The sequence below is a fragment of the Leucoraja erinacea genome, chromosome 17 (assembly GCF_028641065.1).
Source record: "Leucoraja erinacea ecotype New England chromosome 17, Leri_hhj_1, whole genome shotgun sequence".
Lineage (NCBI taxonomy): Eukaryota > Metazoa > Chordata > Chondrichthyes > Rajiformes > Rajidae > Leucoraja > Leucoraja erinaceus.
This window is the reverse complement of record NC_073393.1, coordinates 11,936,802-11,959,816: the sequence shown is the minus strand read 5'-3', so window position 1 is coordinate 11,959,816 and position 23,015 is coordinate 11,936,802. Positions and strand designations below refer to the sequence as shown.

At 41.6% G+C, this 23,015-nt stretch overlaps 1 protein-coding gene across 1 annotated transcript; it reads left to right on the top strand.

Moving 5' to 3' along the window:
* The first annotated feature begins 1,685 nt into the window (after positions 1-1,685).
* Positions 1,686-23,015, top strand: tgm2l (transglutaminase 2, like). Its single transcript, XM_055648532.1, has 13 exons — positions 1,686-1,782; positions 1,996-2,178; positions 3,920-4,162; positions 8,279-8,388; positions 8,489-8,617; positions 10,621-10,798; positions 11,455-11,596; positions 13,186-13,289; positions 13,381-13,623; positions 15,252-15,518; positions 17,118-17,278; positions 18,810-18,946; positions 21,029-23,015. Exons 1-13 carry the CDS (start codon positions 1,770-1,772, stop codon positions 21,177-21,179), a joined length of 2,061 nt encoding a protein of 686 aa, XP_055504507.1. The 5' UTR covers positions 1,686-1,769; the 3' UTR covers positions 21,180-23,015.

Genomic DNA, 23,015 nt, shown 5'->3' with positions numbered 1-23,015 from the left:
CCATCTGTGTGGAGTTTGCACATCCTTCCTGTGACTATAGGTTCTGGTTTCCTCCCGGAGCAAGGCTGTTCCAGTTAACAAGTTAGTTGACAATTGTAAATTACACATACTGTAAGTGGGTGATGGGTAGAATTGCGTTGGGGGGGGGGGGGGGGGGGGGTCTGACATGAGGATCTTTACAGTGAGGAATGACATTGGTATCATTGGTACTTTATTGCCACTTGCACTGAGGCACAGTGAAATTATCTTTTTGTACACAGTTCAGTATATAAGTACTTAGATATATGTACCGAGGTACAACAGTGAAATTCTTTTTTAGTATGCAGTTCATACATAAGCACTTGGATACCTCTTGGATAAGTATCTCTGAACAAGTGTATAGTTGTACTATTTGACACCATTTTCATCCAGTTGTCAGTGAATGGTTCCAGGTCTGACAATGAAGGTCTGTTGTCCTGCCCTTACTGAAAGAGCTGGCATAGATAGACTCAGTGAGCCTTATGGTCCCCTGCTGTAAAAGAAACCATATGTAATACATGAGACTTGACTCGATATATATCTAAACACAAGTGATATTAAAATGTGTGATTTACTGGGTGTTTGACTTCATTTCTTTTTATTTTCCAAAATAAACTTTATTCGGTTTTTAAAAATATATACAAAACAAGAACAGTGCCAAAATTCTTTGGACATTCTCAGCGTCTATATGTTCATTGAATCATTAGTGTCATATACAGTGGTCCAAGCTACCCTCGATTTTTTTCCATGGCGTTTACACGCGGGCATTTTTTAACATATTTTTTAACACACCGACCTAGCTGAGGCCTCGAGTAGGCGGAGACCACTCTCGAGCATGAAGGAGAGTTACGAAGACCTCCTACGATCTTGTGTCGACCATGCTGCGAGTATGAATCGAGGGCAAATTCGCCAATTAGGTCGCCCAAGTGGGACAGGCCCTTTAAACAACGCGCCCTTGCCGCTGGTACAGTTGAGTGAGATGGAAAGATTGCTCGCTATGTTTTATCCTACGATACGATACAATAGAACTTTATTTATCCCAGGAGGAAAATTGTTCTGCTAACAGTCATAAAAATACAAAACATATGAAACATGAAATTAAAGTGACGAGTGGAAAGGATTGGGGATGTGCAAAGAGTGGGGAGGGGAGTCAATCTCTGTCCACCCACGAAAAAGTATCTCCCCAACGAGGAAAGGGACAACAAGTTCCCCCCGCCACAACATGGTGCAATAAACTAACTAACTAACTAACTAACTAACTAACTAACTAACTAACTAACTAACTAACTAACTAACTAACCGAAAAATACAAAATAAATAGGAATTAAATAGATGCAAATAAAGGACTGGTTCCTTGCTCTCCCTCGCCGTGTGTGTGTGTGTGTGTGTGCGAGGGGTGGGAAAGAGAGGGAGGTCAGATAGTTTCCTTGTCTCAATGCTGTGTTATTTCACCTTTTTGGCTCCCAATGTTGATTTATGGATTCAGTTAGGAGGGAGCGAAATAGCGTGCACTAGCTTCATCCTCTGGGGGAAATTACCATTCGAATCAGAGCGATGCATTGGTTCAATACGTGAGTGGTGGGTATCTATTTTGAGAGCGTTGTCGTTTGGAGCTTATGTGTGTGTGTGTGTGTGTATATATAGTGGTGGTCATGAAATCCCATCCGCAGTCCAACCTTCCAGTGAAGAGAGGCGAGCAGCTGTTTCCTCGAAGACCCGAGAGCTTTATTTCTACAGCGGCCGGAGAAGACATGGCCACAACCGGTAAGATGTAGTTGCAAAACCTCGAATGCAGCTTAAAATGAACTTGGGGAATTGCTTATGAGAGGGAAACGATTCGCCGGTTGTTTATTTAAAGAATAGGTGCTGATTCATTCAAATTAAAACTCTTGTGGCGCTGTAGCGTTGCACTTTCTTTCGCGCGTTGGTTTTCGACATGAATGGAACGGTATAGTGAGTGTTCTTGGTCCCCGGTAGGAAGCGCGCACCTGGGGGCGGTGGACCTGCACTGTGAGCCCAACAACACGGAGCATCACACGGAGGAAATTGGCACGGAAAGGCTGATCGTCCGAAGAGGGCAAGCGTTTCGCCTGTCCGTGGAGTTCAAACGCCCAGCGTTCGTGGAGGACAAAGACCAGCTCAAACTCTTCCTGGATACAGGTCTGATTTAGTATCAAAGCTCGGATCAGTTTAGTTTATTGTCACGTGTACCGAGGTACCATGAAAAGCTCTTATTTTGTCGCGTGCTATCTGTCCAGTCAGCAGAAAGACAATACATGATTACAATCGAAGATAGACACAAAAAGCTGGAGTAATTCAGCGGGACAGGCAGCGTCTCTGGGGAGAAGGAATGGGTGGCGTCTCGGGTCATTTCAGAAGAAGGGTCTCGACCCGAAACGTCACCCATTCCTTCTCTCCAGAGATGCTGCCTGTCCCGCTGAGTTACTCCAGCTTTTTGTGCCGATCTTCGGTTTCAATCAGTACCTGCTACACGTGATTACAATCGATCCATTCACAGTGCATGATTACATGATAAGGGACTAACGTTAAGTGTAAGGTAACGCCAAAAAAGTCCCATCAAGGATAGTCCGAGGGTCAACAAAGAGGTAGATAGTGGTTCAGCACTGCTCTCGGGTTGTGGTAGGATGCTCCAGTTGTCTGATAACAGCTGGGGAGAAACTGGAACGAAATTTCGTGACCAGCTTGTTTATTCACAGCTGAAAGCCAATGCCAACTGGTTTATATTACAGGCTGGACGTTTGATTTAATGCAGGGTACACAAAATTGCTGGAGAAACTCAGCGGGTGCAGCAGCATCTATGGAGCGAAGGAAATAGGCGACGTTTCGGCCCGAAACGTCGCCTATTTCCTTCGCTCCATAGATGCTGCTGCACCCGCTGAGTTTCTCCAGCAATTTTGTGTACCTTCGATCTTCCAGCATCTGCAGTTCCTTCTTGAACACAATGATTTAATGCAGGGTTCTGGTTTAAGAACCCTTCCTTTGACTTGTGTGACTTTATAACTACATTTCCTGCCCTAGAGTAACCTGGTTTATCTGTTGACCCAGCAATTCTTGTGAATTGAAAATAGAGAATTGGATATATTTAATTTTTAAGTAACCAAACTCAGGCAGAACATTAAGGTGAATCGGATGCGTTCAAACAATGCACGCGTCAAATGAATGGATCAATTTAATATTGAATCCAACTCTGACCGTCTAGTAAATCTTATAGAGGTGTACACAATCATGGAAGGAATAGATCGGGTAAACGCACAGTCTTTTGCCCGGAATAGGGGAATCGAGAACCAGGGGACATAGATTTAAGGTGAGGGGGAAACGATTTAATGGGACCCTGAGAGGGGATGTTTTTATACAAAGGGCGGTGGGTGTATGGAGGAGGAGGTAGTTGAGGCAACGTTTAGGAAACATATAGGCAGGTATATGGATAGGGTAAGTTTAGAGGGATATTGGCCAAAAGCAGGCAGGTGGAACTAGCATAGATGGGACATGTTGGTCGGTGTGGGCAAGTTGGGCCGAAGGGCCTGTTTCCTCACTATATGACTCTAAATAAAATAATATTTTAAATACAGGCTGGAAATTTGAAATTCGAACAAAAAATGCTGGGAATATTCAACACTGCAGGCAGCATCTCTAGAACGAGAAATAATTAGCGTTTCAGGTCCAGCGCTCTCCGTCAGAAATCTGAAACTCAAACAGACCTGAAACATTGTTTCTCTTTCCACAGATGTTTGTTTAAATGTGTCCCGCAATGTTAGATTTATTTAAAAACAACAAATCCGGCTGAATGCAAGCGCAAAGGTTTTCACTTCACGTTGCATCGTGCATTACGCGACTCTCTTGCAGATTGTGCTCGACTCAAGATATCTAGTTCTTTGTACAGGACCCTCGTCGTCCGAAGCCGGAAGAATTCGCATAGAAGCCGTCAAGTCGACGGCCAAGCGGGGCAAGTGGACGTACAATGTGGAACCCGCCCGGGGCATCCTTCACCTGACGGTGTGCAGCCCGGCTAATGCCTGCATCGGCCTCTACAAAATGCAGCTGCTCTTCTACCCGAGTGGAGGGGAAGGTTTGCAACAGGTTGTTGCAGGGACCTTCTATCTTCTCTTCAACCCCTGGTGTAAAGGTAATTTGCTGTCGCGTCTTGGCTCTTGTTTGTATTCGGTTCGGGTAGATTCTGAGTGTTATTGATGTGGTATATTTATCTCCAAGGCAGATCAATTGTTAAAAAGTGTAACATTTTAAACCATTCACCCACCGCCTGTTCTCATGCTATTTCTCCGTACATCATAGAGTCATATTCCTTTTCTTCAGAGTTGCTGCCCGACCAGCTGAGTTACTCCAGCATTTTGTGTCTTCTGCATAAACGAGCATCTGCAGTTCCTTCCCACACATACAACAGGAGTGGCGGGCCCTTCGGCCCATCCTGTCCATGTCCACCATCGAGTACCTATCCGCACTAAACCCATTTTGAAGTACTCCATATGTGGACATCCATGCCATGGAATTCAAATGCTATCTGAATGCTTCTTAAATGTTGTGAGAGTGCCTGCCTTCACTGCCCTTCAGGCAGTGCATTTCCAAATTTCAGCCACCCTCTGTGAACTAAACCTTTCCCAAATCCCCTCTATGCCCTGCCTCGTGTGTGTGTTTAGTGCATTTTCAACAGCAGGGCTGGCTCCATCCTGGGAACGGAGTTGAATTCATAGGAGGTGGTCTTGGAGGGGAGGATGTTCCTCAAACTGCAGAGCATCCTGGACTATACAGCTCACCCCCTCCATGACACCTCCCCCTCCTGAGGAGTACCTTCAGCAACAGACTGGCTCCACCAAGAGACACGAGACCCTTCTTCCCTGTGGCTATCAAACTCTACAACACCCCGTCCTTCTGTCGTGGGGTAGACTGAGACTGACCCCCCCCCCCCCCCCCACACACACACACACACACACATCTCCTTAATCTTTGCACATCCACAAAACCTTTCCACTCATCACTTTAATTTCGTGTATTTTGTGTTTTTTTATGACTGTTGGCAAATTAATTTCCCTCCTGGGATAAATAAAGTTCCATCATAACATATGGTGCGCAAACTGACTTGTGGCATGATCCTATTAGGCTTTTCTGTCATTGTAACAGTGCCGGCAGGAGTGAATGCTGGTCAGAATAAGTAAAAGTTGTCTTTAGTCATCTCAAATCTTGTGGACACTAGTCCCATCTTCACACTTGCTAAGTTATCAATCAGTTACACATCTATGATTCAAAATATGAACAGATCAAATGCAGAGAAAGAACCAATAAGGAAAAAATAACTGGAAAAAGAGGCAAAACATTATTTATTTTTACTAATGTTTATTTATTGACCATCTTGTGTTTAACCCCAACAGCAGATAATTTGTCCCAAATTATTTTCCCTTTGATGTTTCTTGATGCATTGCATGTAGAAGTCTGTAGACTACACTTCATGCAATAAGATTCATTTCAATACTGAAATAGTTCATTGTTTTTTTTTAATTGAAGCCCACGTCTGTTCTTGTCAGCTTGAGTTTTCTGATATTTATGACATCCTTATAAATCAGATGACCTGACTGGCCCATTCTTTGGATTGCAGCTTACAAGTTGTACATATAATCATTACTTTGAACTGATCAGTGGTGTTACCTTTTCCTTGCTGCAGCATGAAATTTAGTTTAGTTTAGGGATACAGCGTGGAAACAGGACCTTTGGCTCACCAAGTCCGAGCTAACCAGAAATCTCCGTACACTAACACTATCCTAGACACTAGGGTCAATTTACAATTTTACCAAGCCAATTAGCCAACAAATATGTTTGGCCTCCAAAGACCAACACACTCCCAATTATGAGTGGGAGGAAACAGGAGCTCCTCGGAGAAAACCCATGCGGTCACCTGGAGAAGGCACAAACTCCATACAGACAGCACCCCTAGTCAAACTCTTGCCACAGTGCTGCCCATGTGCTATAGTGACATCTTAGATAGCACCCGTGTCGTCAGACAGCAATATTATCATTTTCACGCAGGTAAATTGCAGTCTTTTTGTAAATGTGAATGTGGAATGTGCTATAGTGATTTTAATTAGGAAGGCACTATTACATTTTCACGCAGGAAATTTGTATTGTAAAAATGTGGGAATTTAATTAGGAAAACACTTAATCAAGAGAACTAAAATCAAGGGATACTGGAATTCGTTAATTCACTCAAGACGTTTTAGTTTAGACTTCCTGTTGTTAAATTCACCCTAAATTTGTCGGAAGATGCACTCAATGAAATAACGTTCTTTTGTCAAGTAACCAGAACTCTTCTCCAAAAAAGCACACTGCTTGGTTGTTACTGGAACATTCTCTGGTCTGCAGATTCCCCAGTGAATACAAGTATATAATCATTGAGTGAAGGGAAAAGACTTGCTGGTCATGCAGCCTGTCCCACAACTCACTGAGGGGAAAAAAAACAAGTCGTCACACTTAATCTAGTTCAGTTCTCGCATATTATGTGGCATTAAGCATGTTTGCCCTTAAACTGAATTAGTTTAAACAAACTGTCAACACAACCACATTATATTCCCAAAGCCTACATTTCTTTGAGATGTAGTAAGTTTGTTTATACTGATTATCAAGGTTATTGAAATTGAGAGAAAATTGCGGAGTGCCAGTTGAACACATAACAGCTATGCTCCCGAACACTGTGTGAAATAATAGTTTCATGATATCTAAATCTAAAAGAGGGAGTTTTTCTTTTTCATTGATAACATTATTACGAGATGGGAAGCACAATTCAGTTATTTAGCATCTCTGTGCGTTTCTGTGGGGAATGGAAGTGTTCACTGTTCACTGTGTGCTGTTAAATAGCTCTGGAAAACACATCTAATCTTTGGACAGAGCTTCACTGTTTGCAGTAACATATTAAATTCTAAAAGTGCCCACAAACAAACGTGCATAATATGCCTATTCACACGTTGAAATTTAAAAGATTTAATTGATAAAAATTATTGATTGATGACAAAAAGAAAATGACCCTGGTATTCATTTTACTATCTCCTCGGATAAATTCTGCAACAACACAGAGCAGTGGGATATTTAGTCCATTTGTGATTCACATGTACCTTTTAGTCCTTGATTAACTTAAAGGTTTTATTTTCAAAATATCTGCTAATTTTCCTTGCATTTTAACCAAGATACCCAATGAGCCTCGATGGTATTAATGCCACTTTACATTTTCTGAAAATGTGTTCAAAGCGCTTTTATGGTTCTGCATCAATCTTTTTATTATCATGATTCTATTAATGATTGTAAACAGTGGACAGAAAAAAAATGATATTTAGCAAATCATCATTATTTTGGAAATATCAATTACTTTAAATCCACTGTGTATTACTTGTATGTAAAGGGTGTGGTGATAAACTAGTAACCTCAGGAACAAACTTTTATGACAAACAATATTGATTAGGATTAAATACCCAGCCGATTTTAGTTTTTAATCAACCTGCATACTCTGTGATTGCAACCACAGCAAGATGCATTTGTGTGTCCCACTTATACAGCAAACTTCTCGGGGTGATTGCCAAAGCAGGTGATGAACTTGAGCTGGAGTAGGGAAACAATAAGACATGGGTAAAAGCAAGCTAATGGAGGCATGTGGGGACTGGTTGCACACACAATTTTTAAATGTACTTGTTGGATACCTTGCAGCCAGAGACACAAGGCCGCTGTCATGATGGTGAAGCGTACTGGTGATATTTCTTCTACATCACTCAGGTTTGTTCTGTTGACCAGAGGACCTTTCATGACAATCCGCAGGTGAGGACAGGACAGACAAGGGTCCAGCTCTCTTTCAATGTTGGGTAATTCATTTGTCAGGTTTAGCTTCTGAGAAAGTGATAGTTTAGTTTAATGTCCCATGTTGCGAGGTGCAGTGAAAAGCTTTTTTGTTGCGTGCTATCCATCTTGATACAAAACGCAGCGAGTCGGTCATCATCCCTGGAGAGAAGGAATAGGTGATGCTTTCAGTCGAGCCCCTTCCACAGACTGAGGAAGGGTCTCAACCCTATTCCTTGTCACCAGAGATGCTCTCTGACCTGTTGAGTTACTCCAGCACTTTGTGTCTATCTAACCAGCATCTGCAGTTCCTTCCTACGTTATTAATGGGTGTTTGTTCACAATAAGGTGTAAATGATTTGAAGTGTTTAAAAGGAATTTACTTACTATCGTCCCCTCCTTCTCGAACCTGCAGAGGATTCTGTGTACCTGGCAGATAAGGATCTCCGGGAGGAGTACGTCCTGAACGAGAATGGAATCGTCTACCGTTCCTTCTGTCTCCCATTGTTATGGAACTTTGGACAGGTAAAGTAACATCCCTTCTCCACAATCTACCCACTGTTGCTTTTTCTTTTCAGCATCATTGCTCTGAGACTTGTCACCATTTTGAGTTATGTTTTTACAGTTTGAAAAAGATGTCATCGATATTTGCTTTGAGATTTTGGATAATAGTCTGTCTGCTCTGAAAGAGCCTTCGTCTGATGCTTTGAAGAGATGCGACCCTAGCTACATCAGCAGAATTCTGACTGCTATGGTGAGCTCCAAGGCATCTCATGTTTTCTAAATGCGTTTTAACGAGCGTTATCTGGTAAACTGCAAGCTAGTTTATGTAAATGCTGTAGTTGTAGACATTGTATTGGGAGCACGGTATTATTACATTCAAACCAACAAAATAATTATAACAAAGATAGACACAAAGTGCAGGAGTAACACAGAGGGTCAGACAGCATCTCTGGAGAAAAAGAATAGGTGATGTTTTGGGTCAGAACATTTCTTCAAACCTAAAACATCACCTATTCTTTTTCTCCAGAGATGCTGCCTGACCAGCTGACTTACCATGGCACTTTTATGTCTATCGTTGGTATAAACCAGCATCTCTGGCTCCTCGTTTCTACTAAAAGAGGTATAATCTTGATTTAAGTTGGCTGGAAGAAAATTAATTACATCTTATGTTACATCCATGAAAATGCTGGTGAATATCTGGAATTCTCAACCTGAGAGGGTTGTGGAGGCTAGATTGTTGGGATAATGAATAATACATGTTTAAATGATCAGGAAACCGAAGAACACGTGGAATTGGAACAGAATAAGAGATGAGGCCAGGAGAAGAAGAGCAATGATCATGTTGAATGGTGGGTTAGGCTATGGGGCTAGGGATAGACTTTTTGGTTGTTGTTCCCGATGGGTATCTTGCAGTTTTCACGGAGGTAACTTTGAAACCAACTATTCTAAAGAGACATGTGTAGGAATGAACTACAGATGCTGGTTTACACCGAAAATATACATGCATGCTGGAGTAACTCAGTGGGGCAGGCAGCATCTCTGGAGAGAAGGAATGGATGATGTTACAGGTTCAGACTCGAAACGTATCCCATTCATTCTCTCCACAGATGCTGCCTGTCCTGCTGAGTTACTCCAACAATTTGTATTTATTCTGAAGAGAAAACAACTCCTCAGGCATTCCGCCTAGAGGAATGTTGATCTCTTACTTACTTCATTCACAAACAAATGAGTCTGCCAACTTTGGCCTCCACCAACTGCAAAATAAGGTACAAATTGTCTGATACAAACATTTAACAAACATTTCTTCATCGTTAAACACCACATTAAGTTGCTGACACGAAGGAAGCCAAAATCTTTACATATAAAAGACCCTTTTAAATGACCCAAAGGCTTATCTGAAGTTTGGCAGGAATCGCACACTGTACACAAACTGAGACTGAAGGGAGCCAAGACCAGTTGGCGTTAAATATTACCCAACACCTGCCCAGTACAGAAGTGGTCGGCCAGGATGGTTTTTGCTTCTTGAATAAAAGTTACTTCTGCATTATCACTGTGTAAACGATGACAATATATCTCCCTCCAGATTCCATTCATGCAGCGTGCTGCTCTGTCAAGGTAGTAAAGTCAGAAAATGCTGGAAACATCCCATTCTTCAGGCAGTGTATGTAGAGTTTAATTTAATTTAGAGATACAGCATGGAAACAAGCCCTTTGACCCATTGGGTCCACGCCGACCAGTGATCACCCATACCCTAGTCCTATCCTATTGACTAGAGACCATTTACAGAAGCCAATTAACCTGCAAACCTACATGTCTTTGGAATGTGGGAGGAAACCAGAGCACCTGGGGAAAACCCACACGTCCAGCTCTGTACAGACAGCGCCCATGGTCAGTATCAAACATGGGTCGCTGGAGCTGTGAGGCAGCAACTCTGCCGTTGCGCCACCGTGCCGAGAAGAAGAGTTGATGTTTCAGGCAGAGAGGGACAACGAGTTAATGTTTCAGATTGATAACCTTTTATCAAAATGATATACATTTTCGAGAGGGGACGAGAAGAGAACGTGTTTGGGGAGGAGGAGGAGATTAAGAGAGCCAAAAATTGTCTTTGTCAAGATGATTTGGATATTAACTTTGCTTTACGAAAGACTCGACCCTCCGAAAGAGGTTTCCCCCCCAGCAGCAGATTGCATGTGCTTATCTTTTAGTTCATTTATTTATGAAGTGAAACCAGATGCTTTATTTTCTCCTCCAAAGGTGAATTCAAATGATGACAAGGGTGTACTTTCGGGAAGGTGGGATGGTGAATACGATGATGGGACTCCCCCCACCAAATGGAATGGGAGTCTCCCGATTTTACGCAAGTGGAGCAGTACTGGGGCTGAGAGAGTCCGATATGGGCAGTGCTGGGTCTTTGCAGCTGTAGCTTGTACAGGTAAGATCCTGTTAGTTTCCTTGCCTGCTCCACTGAGACCTTTTTTATGTTCATTGTAGGGTATAGTCTTTCTGTTGACTTAAACTAAACTAAACTACACTAAACAAAGCATGCATTTAAAGATACTCAATAAATGCTGGTATTGGTCATATCCAAGACAAAAATTAAGAAAAAGAGCAACTCCTAATCTAACCATCTAATATGGGGTGTTGGTGAAATCATAGCCAAAATATTCACTGGCAGTGCATTTACTGAATAAGTTAGAAGATGAAACCTGAATAAGGTGGTAAAAACATGACAAAGCAGTGAAGATGTGCAGCTGCTAGAGCTGCTACTTCACAGCGCCAGAGACCAGGTTCAATCCTGACCTCGGACGCTGTCTGTGTGGAGTTTGCACTTTCTCCCTGTGACTGCATAGGTTTCCTCTGGGTGCTCTGGTTCCTTCCCACATTCACAAAAACATGTGCGTGTGTAGGTAAATTGGCCTCTGTATATTGCCCCTAGTGTGGGATAACATAGAAATAGTACGAACGGGTGATCAATGGAGGGCATTGACTTGGTGGGCCGAAGGGCCACTTTCCATGCTGTACCTTTCAATCGTCCAAATTGGTAATTTGAAGTAAGTTCATATATTGTCGCCATATCTTCTTTTCCAGTTTTGAGATGTTTAGGAATCCCAACTCGTTGTGTTACCAACTATTCCTCTGCTCATGACTGTGATGGCAATCTGAAAGTGGATCATTACTTTAAGAGTGACGATTGTACACGTACGCTTCCATCACGGAAGGACTCAGTATGGTATGTATAGGTAATTATTATTCTATGTAATATGTTTATGGATATCGTATTTATTCATGACAGTGGCATGGTTCCCAAAATGATTGACTTTAAAGCAAATTTCCATAAATTGGAAGCTGTTTTTTCAGAACATTATTTACTTTTCCCTTGATTCTGACTCATGTTCATTATGGTCACCAGAGATGCTACAGATTGACCTCAACAACCGGTTATTTCATGGCGGTTCTTAAGCAGGATTTGATGTGCTGATACTTAGGCGTTTACTCTGAAAATTGTGAGGGCGATGTGTTTGGCAAATGTGTCCGAGATATCTCTGGTTTGAGTGCTAGGGGAGTCTCTACCGTTTAGTTTAGTTTAATTTAGAGATACAGGGTGTGAAACTGGCCCTTTGGCCCACCCAATTCACGCCAGCCAGCAAACACCCATACAGTCTTTTTTAGACTTTACATTTTACTTTTAAACTTTCGAGGTACAGCCCAGAAACACATCCTTCGGCCAGCAATCACCCCGTACACTAACACCATCCTACACACTAAGGATAACTTCCTAAAGCCAATTTACCTACAAACCTTTACCTCCTTGGAGTGTGGGAGGAAACCAGAGCACCCGGAGAAAACCCATGTGGCCACAGGGAGAACGTACAAACTCGGTACAGACAACAACCATAGTCAGGATCGAATCTGGATCTCTGGCACTGAGGTAGCAACTCCAATGCTGTGCCACTGTACCCCCATCCCAGTTCTTTACTACACACTGGAGACAATTTACAGTTGCCAATTAATGTACCAACCTGCATGTTTGGATTTGATACCTGTCTTTCTATTGGACTGATTCCTTCGTCCCTGGCAGAGGAAAATCTCTGACTGTTTTGATCACTTTTAAAAGACTTCTTGTTACATCAGTTTGTGGAAACTTCCCTTTTCATCTTCTCGCCAACCCTATTCCCATCTAGCGCCTTTAGGTCAGAGGATCAACATTTCATTTTAGGTGTCATGGTCATTTTCTTTATCCAACCCCTCCAACCACCCTTGTCCTGGTGTCATAGAGGCTCATCTCCAAGATCCTCCTGGGGTACATCGTGTTGGAGAGGATTCTCATGTACCTTGACATGGGAGAAACTTCACCATACTTTTATTTCCTTGGTATGTGAAAGAAACCCTTGGCTTTGACACTGGACCAAAACCGTTCACTTTGGCCTTTGGTGCCATGTTGGTATTGTAGAATCTCCCTTGGTAAAGAAGGGTCTCAACTCGAAACATCACCTATTCTTTTTCTCCGGAGATGTTGGCTGACCCGCTGAGTTACTCCACCTTTTTGAGTCTATCTCCCTTGGTAGATGTTGTCTCTCTTGGGGACACTGTACAGGCTTGCAAACTTTACAAACTTTACAAACACCATATATCTTTGATGAACTGCTGCAGGTAGACTAATCCAGAGCTCTGATCTGCTTCAATAAGTTTATTGTTTGACATTAGCTCACATTTTAATCTATGAGCAGTATTGCATCTATTAATCAATACTGTGAGTCTGGTTGATTGGAACAAATGGTTTAATTTGCAACTATTAAACACTGATACTTCTGTACACAGGAACTACCACTGTTGGGTAGAATCATGGATGACCCGTCCTGACCTACCCTCTGGCTTCGACGGATGGCAGGTGTTGGACCCTACTCCCCAAGAAAGGAGTGATGGTAACATTAGGACTGAATTATAATAATTTAATATATTGTGGCCTTAAGAATATATATTTAATTAACTTTATCCATGCTCATTCCATGCTAGGGATATTCTGCTGTGGTCCTTGCCCTGTCAAAGCAATCAAAGAAGGGCACTTGGATATCAATTATGATGCCGTGTTCATCTTTGCCGAGGTCAATGCAGATGTGGTTTACTGGTTTGTTAACAAAGATGGAACAAAGAGGGAGCTGTCAGTCAAACAAAACCAAGTGGGAACACAGATTGTTACTAAAAGTGCATTCTCAGACAAAAGAGAATGTATCACATTGAATTATAAATACCCAGAGGGTAAGGATTTATACTACTTTCATTAATAATGAAATGCAAATGTTAGTTTGTAATGTTATTGCATTTGATTTGGCAGCAGTAAAGATTAGTGTTTATTCTAACCCGTAAGCGTACTTTCAATAGCAAACAATAAAACATGCTTATTGTTTTAACTCTTCGAAGACGCTTGAGACCAATTTGCAATGGCTCATTGTTCTTCCTCATTAGCTGCGGATGTCACTAAATTAATCTGCATGACAAATCAGATCTAGGACACTACTGATCCTTGTGGACCAAGTGCAAGGCAAATGTGCATGAATGTATTCAGCTGCCTGATGAGATGACAATTTTATGAATCAATGATGTTGATGCTGAGATCCACTATCTGTAATCTGCAAACGTCTGTCAATCTGCAAACGTCAAGCCAATCATCCCCATTCTCATTCTCATAAATCTCCTCTAAACAAGTAGTCTACCAAGTAGTAATAGACCATAAGGCTATAAGACATAGGAGCAGAATTAGGCCATTCGGCCCATTGAGTCTGCTCTGCCATTTGATCATGGCTGATCTATTTTTCCTTCCCAACCCCATTCTCCTGCCTTCTCTGCATAATCTTTGAAGCCCTTGTTAATCAACAACCTCTGCTTCAAAAATACATAATGACTTTGTATCGTCAGACGTCAGTGACAATGAATTTTACAGATTCACCACCCTTTGTCTAAATAAATTCCTCCTCATCTCCATAGTAAAGGTACCTCCTTTTATTCTGAGGCTGTGCCCTCTGGTCCTAGACTCGCCCACTGCTGGAAACATCCTTTCCACATCTACTCTATCCAGGCCTTTCATTATTTGGTAAGTTTTAATGACATCCCCACACATCCTTCCAAACTCCAGTGAGTACAGGCCCAGAACCAACAAAGGCTCCTTAGATGTTGAACCAATCATCTCCGGGATCATTCTCGTACACCTCTCTACACAAGTAGCCTTGTTACAGTTTTTAAAGAATAGCTTTATATTTTCAGACAAGATGGAGAGTTGCATTTATGTTTAGTTGATGACCTCTCCTCATTTTGAGTGACTGCTGGACGTGCTCTGTCCAGATCAGCCAGCTAGTTTAATAGATGTCCTTGCCACAATTTCTTGCTCGTGTATGATGTAAACTGCATAATAGTGGGAAATTCTGAATCTAGTAGAATCTAAAAGAAGTGAGATTCATTCATGTAGTTCGGTTGACACTGATTGAAGATCTTCTCTCTAAATCTTTCTGAGTATCTTGTATCCAGACATAGCAACTGGAATGAGTATTGTGCTTGTAATAACTGATTCACTGGTGATCTTCTACAAAGTTACAAGGTAATCAAAGTGTTTACAGAAGATAATATTGGACTAATTGTGCTGCTTATCCCATTGTGTCAATTAGGCCTGGTAGTTTGAAGCCTAAACTCAATAAGGAAAATGATTAATTGCTGTAAATGATCTGGGTATAAACAAGGTATAGTTTCTTAGTAGATCAGAAAATATTTTGAGGGTTGCAATATCACAGTTTCCAGAGCATCATTGAGAATGTTACTGGTTTACGTAGGGACAGGTTCTGTTATAGAAGCCCCAAGTGTTATCATAAATGTTAATAATATCCTCCTCTTCACAGGTTCCAAAGAGGAACGGGATATCTACAACCATGCAGGAAAGACAATCCAACCCACCAACACACAGTATCAAAGTTTAAAGGTCAAAATCAAGCAAGTTTATGCAGTGCTTGGAAGTGACTTCAGTGTCTACTTTGAAATTGCTAATTATGGCTTTGTCGACAAAGACATCCATATGGTTCTATCTGCAACCGCTGTAACCTATTCTGGGGCCATTTTAAAAGAATTCTGCAAGAGGTCAACTAAATTTATGTTAAAAGCGGCCTCAGGTAATTCCACACGAAGACCTGTATTTCCATGTTGGTTCGTTGCGCTAAAACCCCTGGATTCTTTCATTGGGTTGGTCTGCTAACCACACCTCTTACAAAGTTAGAAGGACATGGATTTAGTATTTTTTTTAATGCGAGTGGGATATTGAGTGCTGGACAATGTATCTTCACAAGAAGAAATAGAAAAATGGATTGATGAGGTAGTATAAGTATTGCTGCCCCAAGAGAGATCTTGGGCACAATTTGAAATTGAATTGTACAACTCTGCTATAATTGATGTTCATCTGACCAAACCACACAGACAGAATATTTTTCATTGGTGAAAATGCAGTTTTTTTTGCATTTGACAGGTTATAACATTCTTAAATGGCAATTATAGTCCAATCTCCCAAACAAAACAAGCATTGGGATCACCAGAATCTCAGGCCCTGCAACAGTGAGGGAAGATGATACTCAAATTTGAGGGGAAATAATCATTATCTTGATCTGCAACCTTTCCAGGTTTTGCTACGAGGCTGGGTATTTATTTTTAAAACTTTCCTAGCCAGGAGATGCTAAGGCTGAATTGGATGTGAAATGTTCCTGATTTTTTTTTTTAGTATGGCATGAATATTGATGTAAGAAATACTGATTTATCTTGTATTTGGGTGCAACAGCCCTCGAGTTTCAGAAGATGTAGTGTATTATGAATTTACCGAGCGTCTCCTTTGATAAAATATAAAGTAAATCCTTTTAGACGAACATCATCCTTCAATTAATCTGGAACAGTTTGACGTAACAATATATGAAGGCTCTACTGCCATCGCCATTTGGCCAGATGGGTCTTAAATGGACTGTTTTCGCCTTGCCTTCCACACCCTCAAAGTCGGCTGTGGGCAGGCTCCCCCCCCCCCCCCCCCCCCCGGCACAAAGGTGGATGGGCGAGGAGAGGGAGGTCGGTCTGCTGGACCATTCAGCTGTCCAAGCAAGGCAACGGCTGGAGGCCATGTAGCAGCCTGCAGCTTGACTGGATCGCGTGCCCCTCATAAGAACTAGACTTGGAAAATGGCGGCAAAACCAGTGAACTATTTCAATACAACTCACTAATCAGGGATTGTGCTTTGGTTTGGCGATACTTTACGGAATTGTCTGCAGGAAATAAGAATCTCACTGTGCATTTGCACATGTGGCAATAACGCACCATTGATCCGATCGTTACCAACTGTTAGGTAAACTGTCGGATGTGATCTATAAGTATTACAAGAGACTGGACAAAAAACATCCCATGCGAGTAGAATGTGGAATTATGCCCGTGTGAACAGCATAAACTCAACCCTTTAGTCTACTATATAGTTGTGGTGTTATGGCAGAATGGAGAAGGGACCAGACAGATGCCCATGTTAGAGGGAGATGATGCCACTATCACTGATTGCTCTCCTCCACCTCCTGCTTTCCAGTTTAAAACCATACTATTATCCCCCCTCCACTATTAGGTGGGAGAGCTAATGGCATGAAAAACAAAATTTTTAAATTTTTTTGAATTTTAATTGTTCTCCATTTTTGTGAGGTGCGTGGGTTTCAGGTGGATTAATTCTGTTTGACTTTTTTTGTGTTTATTAGAAAAAAAAGAAGTTCTGAGGCTGCGATATGAAGATTACGGTGATCATCTCTCTGAGCACAATTTAATTCGATTGACGGCCATGCTTCTTACTGAGGATATGTCTGAAGTAAGCCTTAAGGAGAAGGAAGTAGTACTTAAAGTGCCTCAGCTTGCTGTGAAGGTAAATGCAAGAATTGGATGGGAAACTATTTTTTTTTTAATTAAATAAAAAATGAACCTTGGGTTGAAAATATTGTTGATATTGTTGATCAATGGTTGAATGTGTCGGAAGGAACAGCTGATGCTGGTTTAAAACGAAAATAGACACAAAAAGCTGGAGTGACTCAACGGGTCAGACCGCATCTCTGGAGAATAGGTGACGTTTCGGGTCGAGACCCTTCTTCAGACCGAGAGTCAGGGGAGAGGGGACCTAGAGTTCCTTCCTACACAAGCTTTGTTTTACCTGCTATCCAATCAAATCAGATAATACTGCACATAAACACAATCAAGCCAAACTCAAGTACAAGTGCAAAGGAAAAGATAAGGTGCAGAATATCTATCGTGCTCAGCATTACAGTGCAACAATTCCAGAGGCAACGCAATGAGGTAGAGCGGAATTGGACTGGACTGTAGCTTTTGGAAGGATCGGTCAGAAGCAAGAAAACAGAGGGGAAGAAGCTGTTTCTGAATCTGGTGGTGCGTGCTTTCAAACATCTGTATCTTCTGCCCAACAGGAGTAGGAAGAAGAAGAAATGACCAAGGTGGAAAAGGTGTTTCCCGAGGCAGCATGAAGTGTAGATGGAGTCAATGGTGGGGGTCGGGTACTTTTCGGCACTGCTGTTTCGGCGCCTCCGTTTATAATATCTGTACTAACCCCGACCCCGACCCCGACCCTAACCCTAACCCTAACCCTAACACCCCGAAACGGCAGCGCCGAATGGTACTATTCCACAATGGTGGGGTTCTAATAACATTAGTGTAAGACAGATGTTGGTTTACCATAACTGCAGATGCTGGTTTACCATAAAAGACACAAAGTGCTGGAGTAACTCAGTGGGTCAGGCAGCAGCAATGAAGAACATGGCTAGGTGACATTTTGGGGGTCCCGACCTGAAACATTCCTTAGCCATCTCTTCCAGAGATGCTGCCTGACCAGTTGAAAGTCGTTGAGGCCAGATCATTGGCTATATTTAAGAGGGAGTTAGATGTGGCCCTTGTGGTTGGAGGGATCAGGGGGTGTGGAGAGAAGGCAGGTACAGGATACTGAGTTGGATGATCAGCCATGATCATATTGAATGGCGGTGCAGGCTCGAAGGGCCGAATGCTCCACTCCTGCACCTATTTTCTATGTTCTTATGTTTCTATAACTCAAGCACTTTGTCTCTCTTCTTTCTCAACATTAGAATAAGTACTGGCAGTAATATAAAGGATGCACTCATAATTCCTAGAGAAGATTGTACATCGGTTTTGAGAAAGAATAAATAAACAAATAGATTTTCTGCATTATTTTACGGCATTTACCAGCAACATGAATTAATTAATTGCAGGATAAATGAACTGAAAAAAAGATCCAACAAATGTATTTATTGGTTAATGTTGATTTCCTTTTTGCATATTAACAATTGTAATCAACTAGGTTCCAGCGAAATGGATTCCTCTCCCTGTATGCACCTAATCATGTGATAAATGCTGGGGGTTTTTTTTCATTCCAGGTTGATGGTGAACCAATCCTCCATAAAAAGTTGGCTGTTCAAATAAAATTTGTAAATCCTCTTCCGATCCCATTGACTAGAGGTGTCTTCAGTGTGGAGGGCAGTGGACTCACAGATCTACAGCAAATTGAATCGCCGTGAGTATCACACTCAACATCTCAGTAAATGAAGGCATGTTACAGAACATGAACATGTAGAGCCTAGTCAGTTATTTAAGGATTTTTTTTAAAGAGTACATAACACTGTGTAACAGTTAAGGAAAATACTGCCTTTAATGCTCATTCTTCATTTCGCTAAAAAAAAAAAATCAAAGTTAAATTTCAGGTAAGTGGTAAATTAGGAGTTATTATGTCTCTCTGAAATATGTGGATTAACCATCTTCTGCATAGGTGGTAACAGGCATATTAGTTCCAGTGTATTCATTGGGTATCTGAGATGCAGGTGTTGAACCTTTGAACCTTTCCTTGTGTTTCTTGAGGTTTGTAGATTAAACATTTCCCTGCATCTTTGGGATGCTGAAAGTTAAATGATTCCTCGTGCCTCTAGAATGTTAAAGGTTAAATAATTCCCCATGCCTCTGCAGTGTTAAAGATTAACATCCCTTTTGTGTCTTGAGTGTTGGTGAGGTGGTCACATTGAAATGTACAACATTCTTAAAGGATTTTTATAGGATCGATGTGGTTTTAATATCTCTCCTGGTTAGGATATCTATAATCGGGAGAAACTATCTCAAAATAAGTGGTCAGTCATTCAGGACTAGCGTAAGAAGAGAGAGTAATGGTGGGTCACCAGGCTGTTAGACATTGAACTGGCTGCTAGTTACCTGGTTTGTGCGGCACAGTGGCACAGCGTTAGAGTTGCTGCCTTACGACCTCTAAGACCCAGCTTCAATTCTGAACAAAGATTGCACGCTCTCTCTGTGACAGCATCAGTTTTCTCCGGAAGCTCCGGTTTCCTCCCACATTCCAAAGACATGCAAGTTCTGAGGTTAATTGGCTTCTGCAATTATCCCTACAGTGTAGAATAGAACTAATGTTCGGGATGATTGTTGGTTGGCATGGACTTGGTGGGCCGAAGGGCCTGTTTCCACACTGTATCTCTAAACTAAACAATGATGATGAAGGAAGGGTGAAATATTTCCAAAACAGAATGACGTGCATCTTGAGGGGAACCAGGAGATGATGGTGTCCCCATTCCTGCTTGGGCCTTCGTGGTGGCAGGGGTCACAGGTATGGGAGATGCTATCGGAATAGTCGGGGTGAGTAACCACAGTGTATTTTGTAGGTGGCACACACTCTACCCACTAGTGCAACAGTGGAGAAGGGAGTAAATGCTTTGGGCTGTTGATGGTATTCCACAAAAGCATGATGCTTTGTCCCAGATGCTGCACTTATTCATGCCATGAGTTTTGAGTTTAAGTTTAGTTTATTATCATATGTACCGAGGACAGTGAAAACCCTTTGTTGTGTGCTGAGCGTTCAGCGGAAAGACAGTACATGATTATAATTGAGCCAGTGTACAGATACATGATAAAGGGAGTAACATGAATAACGTTTAGTGCAAGGTAAAGTCCGATCAAAGATAGTCCAAGAGTCTCCAATGAGGTAGATAATAGCTCGGGACTACTCTCTAGTTGTTGGTGGGATGGTTCAGTTGCCTGACAACAGCTGGGAAGAAACTGTCCCCAAATCTGGAGGTGAGCCTTTTCACACTTCTATATCTCTTGCCTGATGGGAGAGGGGAGATGAGGGAGTGTCCAGGGTGCGATTCATCCTTGATTAGTCTGGTGGCCTTGCCGAGGTAGCGTGAGTTGTAAATAGAGTCAATGGAAGGGAGGAGGTGGAGACGAATCTAATATGATGTACTAGATTAACCTGGGTCTTGTAGCCCCAGCTTTTATGTAGCTGGTCAGGTTGAATTCCGATCAATGATGGAAATAATGAAATGCAAATCTTTAACTGATGCCAGGTTTGTTTTAATCCTTGGTTTACAAAATTTAAATCTCCATGCTGCTGTGGTTGCATTTGCACCTTTACATCCAGACATATAATCGAGACCTCTGAATGACTAGGTCCATAATGTGACCACCATGTTAACAATCTTTAGCCCTGATGTTTGATTTTAATTAGAATAGACCATGTAGGAACCATTTAGAAGTAACATATTTATTTTTTTTATTGATTCTATTTCTTTATTTTTCTCTCTCTAAATAAATATAGAAAAGCGACCATCAATGTTGGAGAAGAGGTTGTGGTGACTGTAACAATTACACCAACCAAAACTGGTTTGCGGAAGCTCATTGTGGATTTTGACAGCAACAGACTCCGTAATGCTAAAGGTTTTGCCAACATTATTGTCAGCCGAGCTTAGCAAACAGGCTCTGGCAATTTGACTGGTATTTCAAATTAAATGCAGAGTCAGCTCGGAATCTCGACCTGGTGCAATAGAACATTTGTTTGATGGATTTAAATGCTAATTGAAGGTATATTTTGTACAGAAATTATGTTTTTATAGAAACAAAGAGCTGCAGATGCATGTTTATACCAAAGATAGACACAGTGCTGGATGAACTCAGCAGGTCAAGCAGCATCTCTGAAGAAAAAGGATGGGTGAAGTTTCGGGTCGAGAGTCCCGGAAGGGTCCTGACCCTAAACATCACCCATCCTTTCTCTCTTAGAGATGCTGCCTGACCTGCTGAGTTACTCCAGCACTTTATGTCTAAGTTTTTATAGAGTTTGCCTTACTTTATTAAGACACCAACAGTCAGCATGCTTCATGAAATTACATTTGCTCCAAATTCACAAAATATTACACCGGGCCCTTTATGCTCAACTTGAGAATTCTCCTGACTTTCCAAATCTATCAGTGTAGCCCTCATTACCTTTCCTTCTCATAGACCTGCCCAGCCTCCCCTTAACTCATTTGATACAACACTCCCTGTGAGAGCAGGTTGCAGATTGTCACCACTCACTAGGTAAAGAGTGCTTCTTCTGACTCTCTCACTGAATTCCATTTTGTTCCACTCTTTTCTGTGTGGGGGAAAAAATTACTCTGCACCCATTCCTTAATAACCTCATAAGAGGAATAGATTGGGTAGATGCACAGCCTCTTGACAAAGTAGGGGAATCGAGAACCAGAGGACGTATGGTCAGGAAGACACGGATAATTGTATTGGGGACTTAGATTACAATAAGGTTTATGAAGGTGCGCAGTATAGGCACAATTTATTTTAGAGATACAGTGTGGAAACGGACCCTTGGCCCATCGAGTCTGCATCGACTAGCGATCCCCTCACACTAGCACTATCCTACATTCACGAGGTGCAATTTGAAACTTTTCCAAGCCAATTAACCTACAAACCTGCACGTCTTTGGAGTGTGGGAGGAAACATCTCCTTTCTCTTCTGTACATCGCAACATTATATATCTTCCATTGCAAAAGTGTGAGTCAGTCTGTTCCGTCAGACTGACCCCCAAAAAAATAAACCAATGCATGTTTGCGTGAGAACTAGGGACATCGTGGGCATGTTTCCACACTGTATCACTCGATGACTCTATAATGCTGCAATCAAGCTCATCCACCATAAGAGCTGACGCCTCAGTATAATCTGAGCCTATCGTGTTTCTGCTTGGCTCAGATCATACCTTTCTGATTCCGTAACGGACATGATATCTCAAAGCTCACTGTCACGCTAAAAGCTAGTTAAATGGAATATGCATTTCATTGGTATGTTTTCCCAATAGAATGTACAAAATTAAATATGCAAGCTTGAAACAGAACTTTCTTGGTATTCTTTTTCAATAAAGTAGCCAGTTTAATAGTGTGGGTATTGCATGAGGTATCTGCTTTAGAATGTAATAGAATTTGAAGTTAAACAATAAAGGCTTTGTGAAAATGACAATGAACTAGATTATTTGTTGTGCTTAAATTATTCAATGTTTGTGTTATTTGCTTCATTGTTAAACATGTAGCAGCTGTTAGGGGATTAATCATTTTAAAGAATTTGGTATCAATTGGTTAATTAATTAGATCGTTTGCAGATGCTTATATAGTTCTCGGACCTTTTCCCTGCTGGACGCCTGAAAGGAAAACAAACTTGTTTATCATGGAGTTTTGATGGTCTGGCTTTTGTTCAGCAACCCTGTTCCAGATTTGTGATCAGGTCTGGATTTGAATTATTTCATTCAAAGATAAACCAGTGTTAGT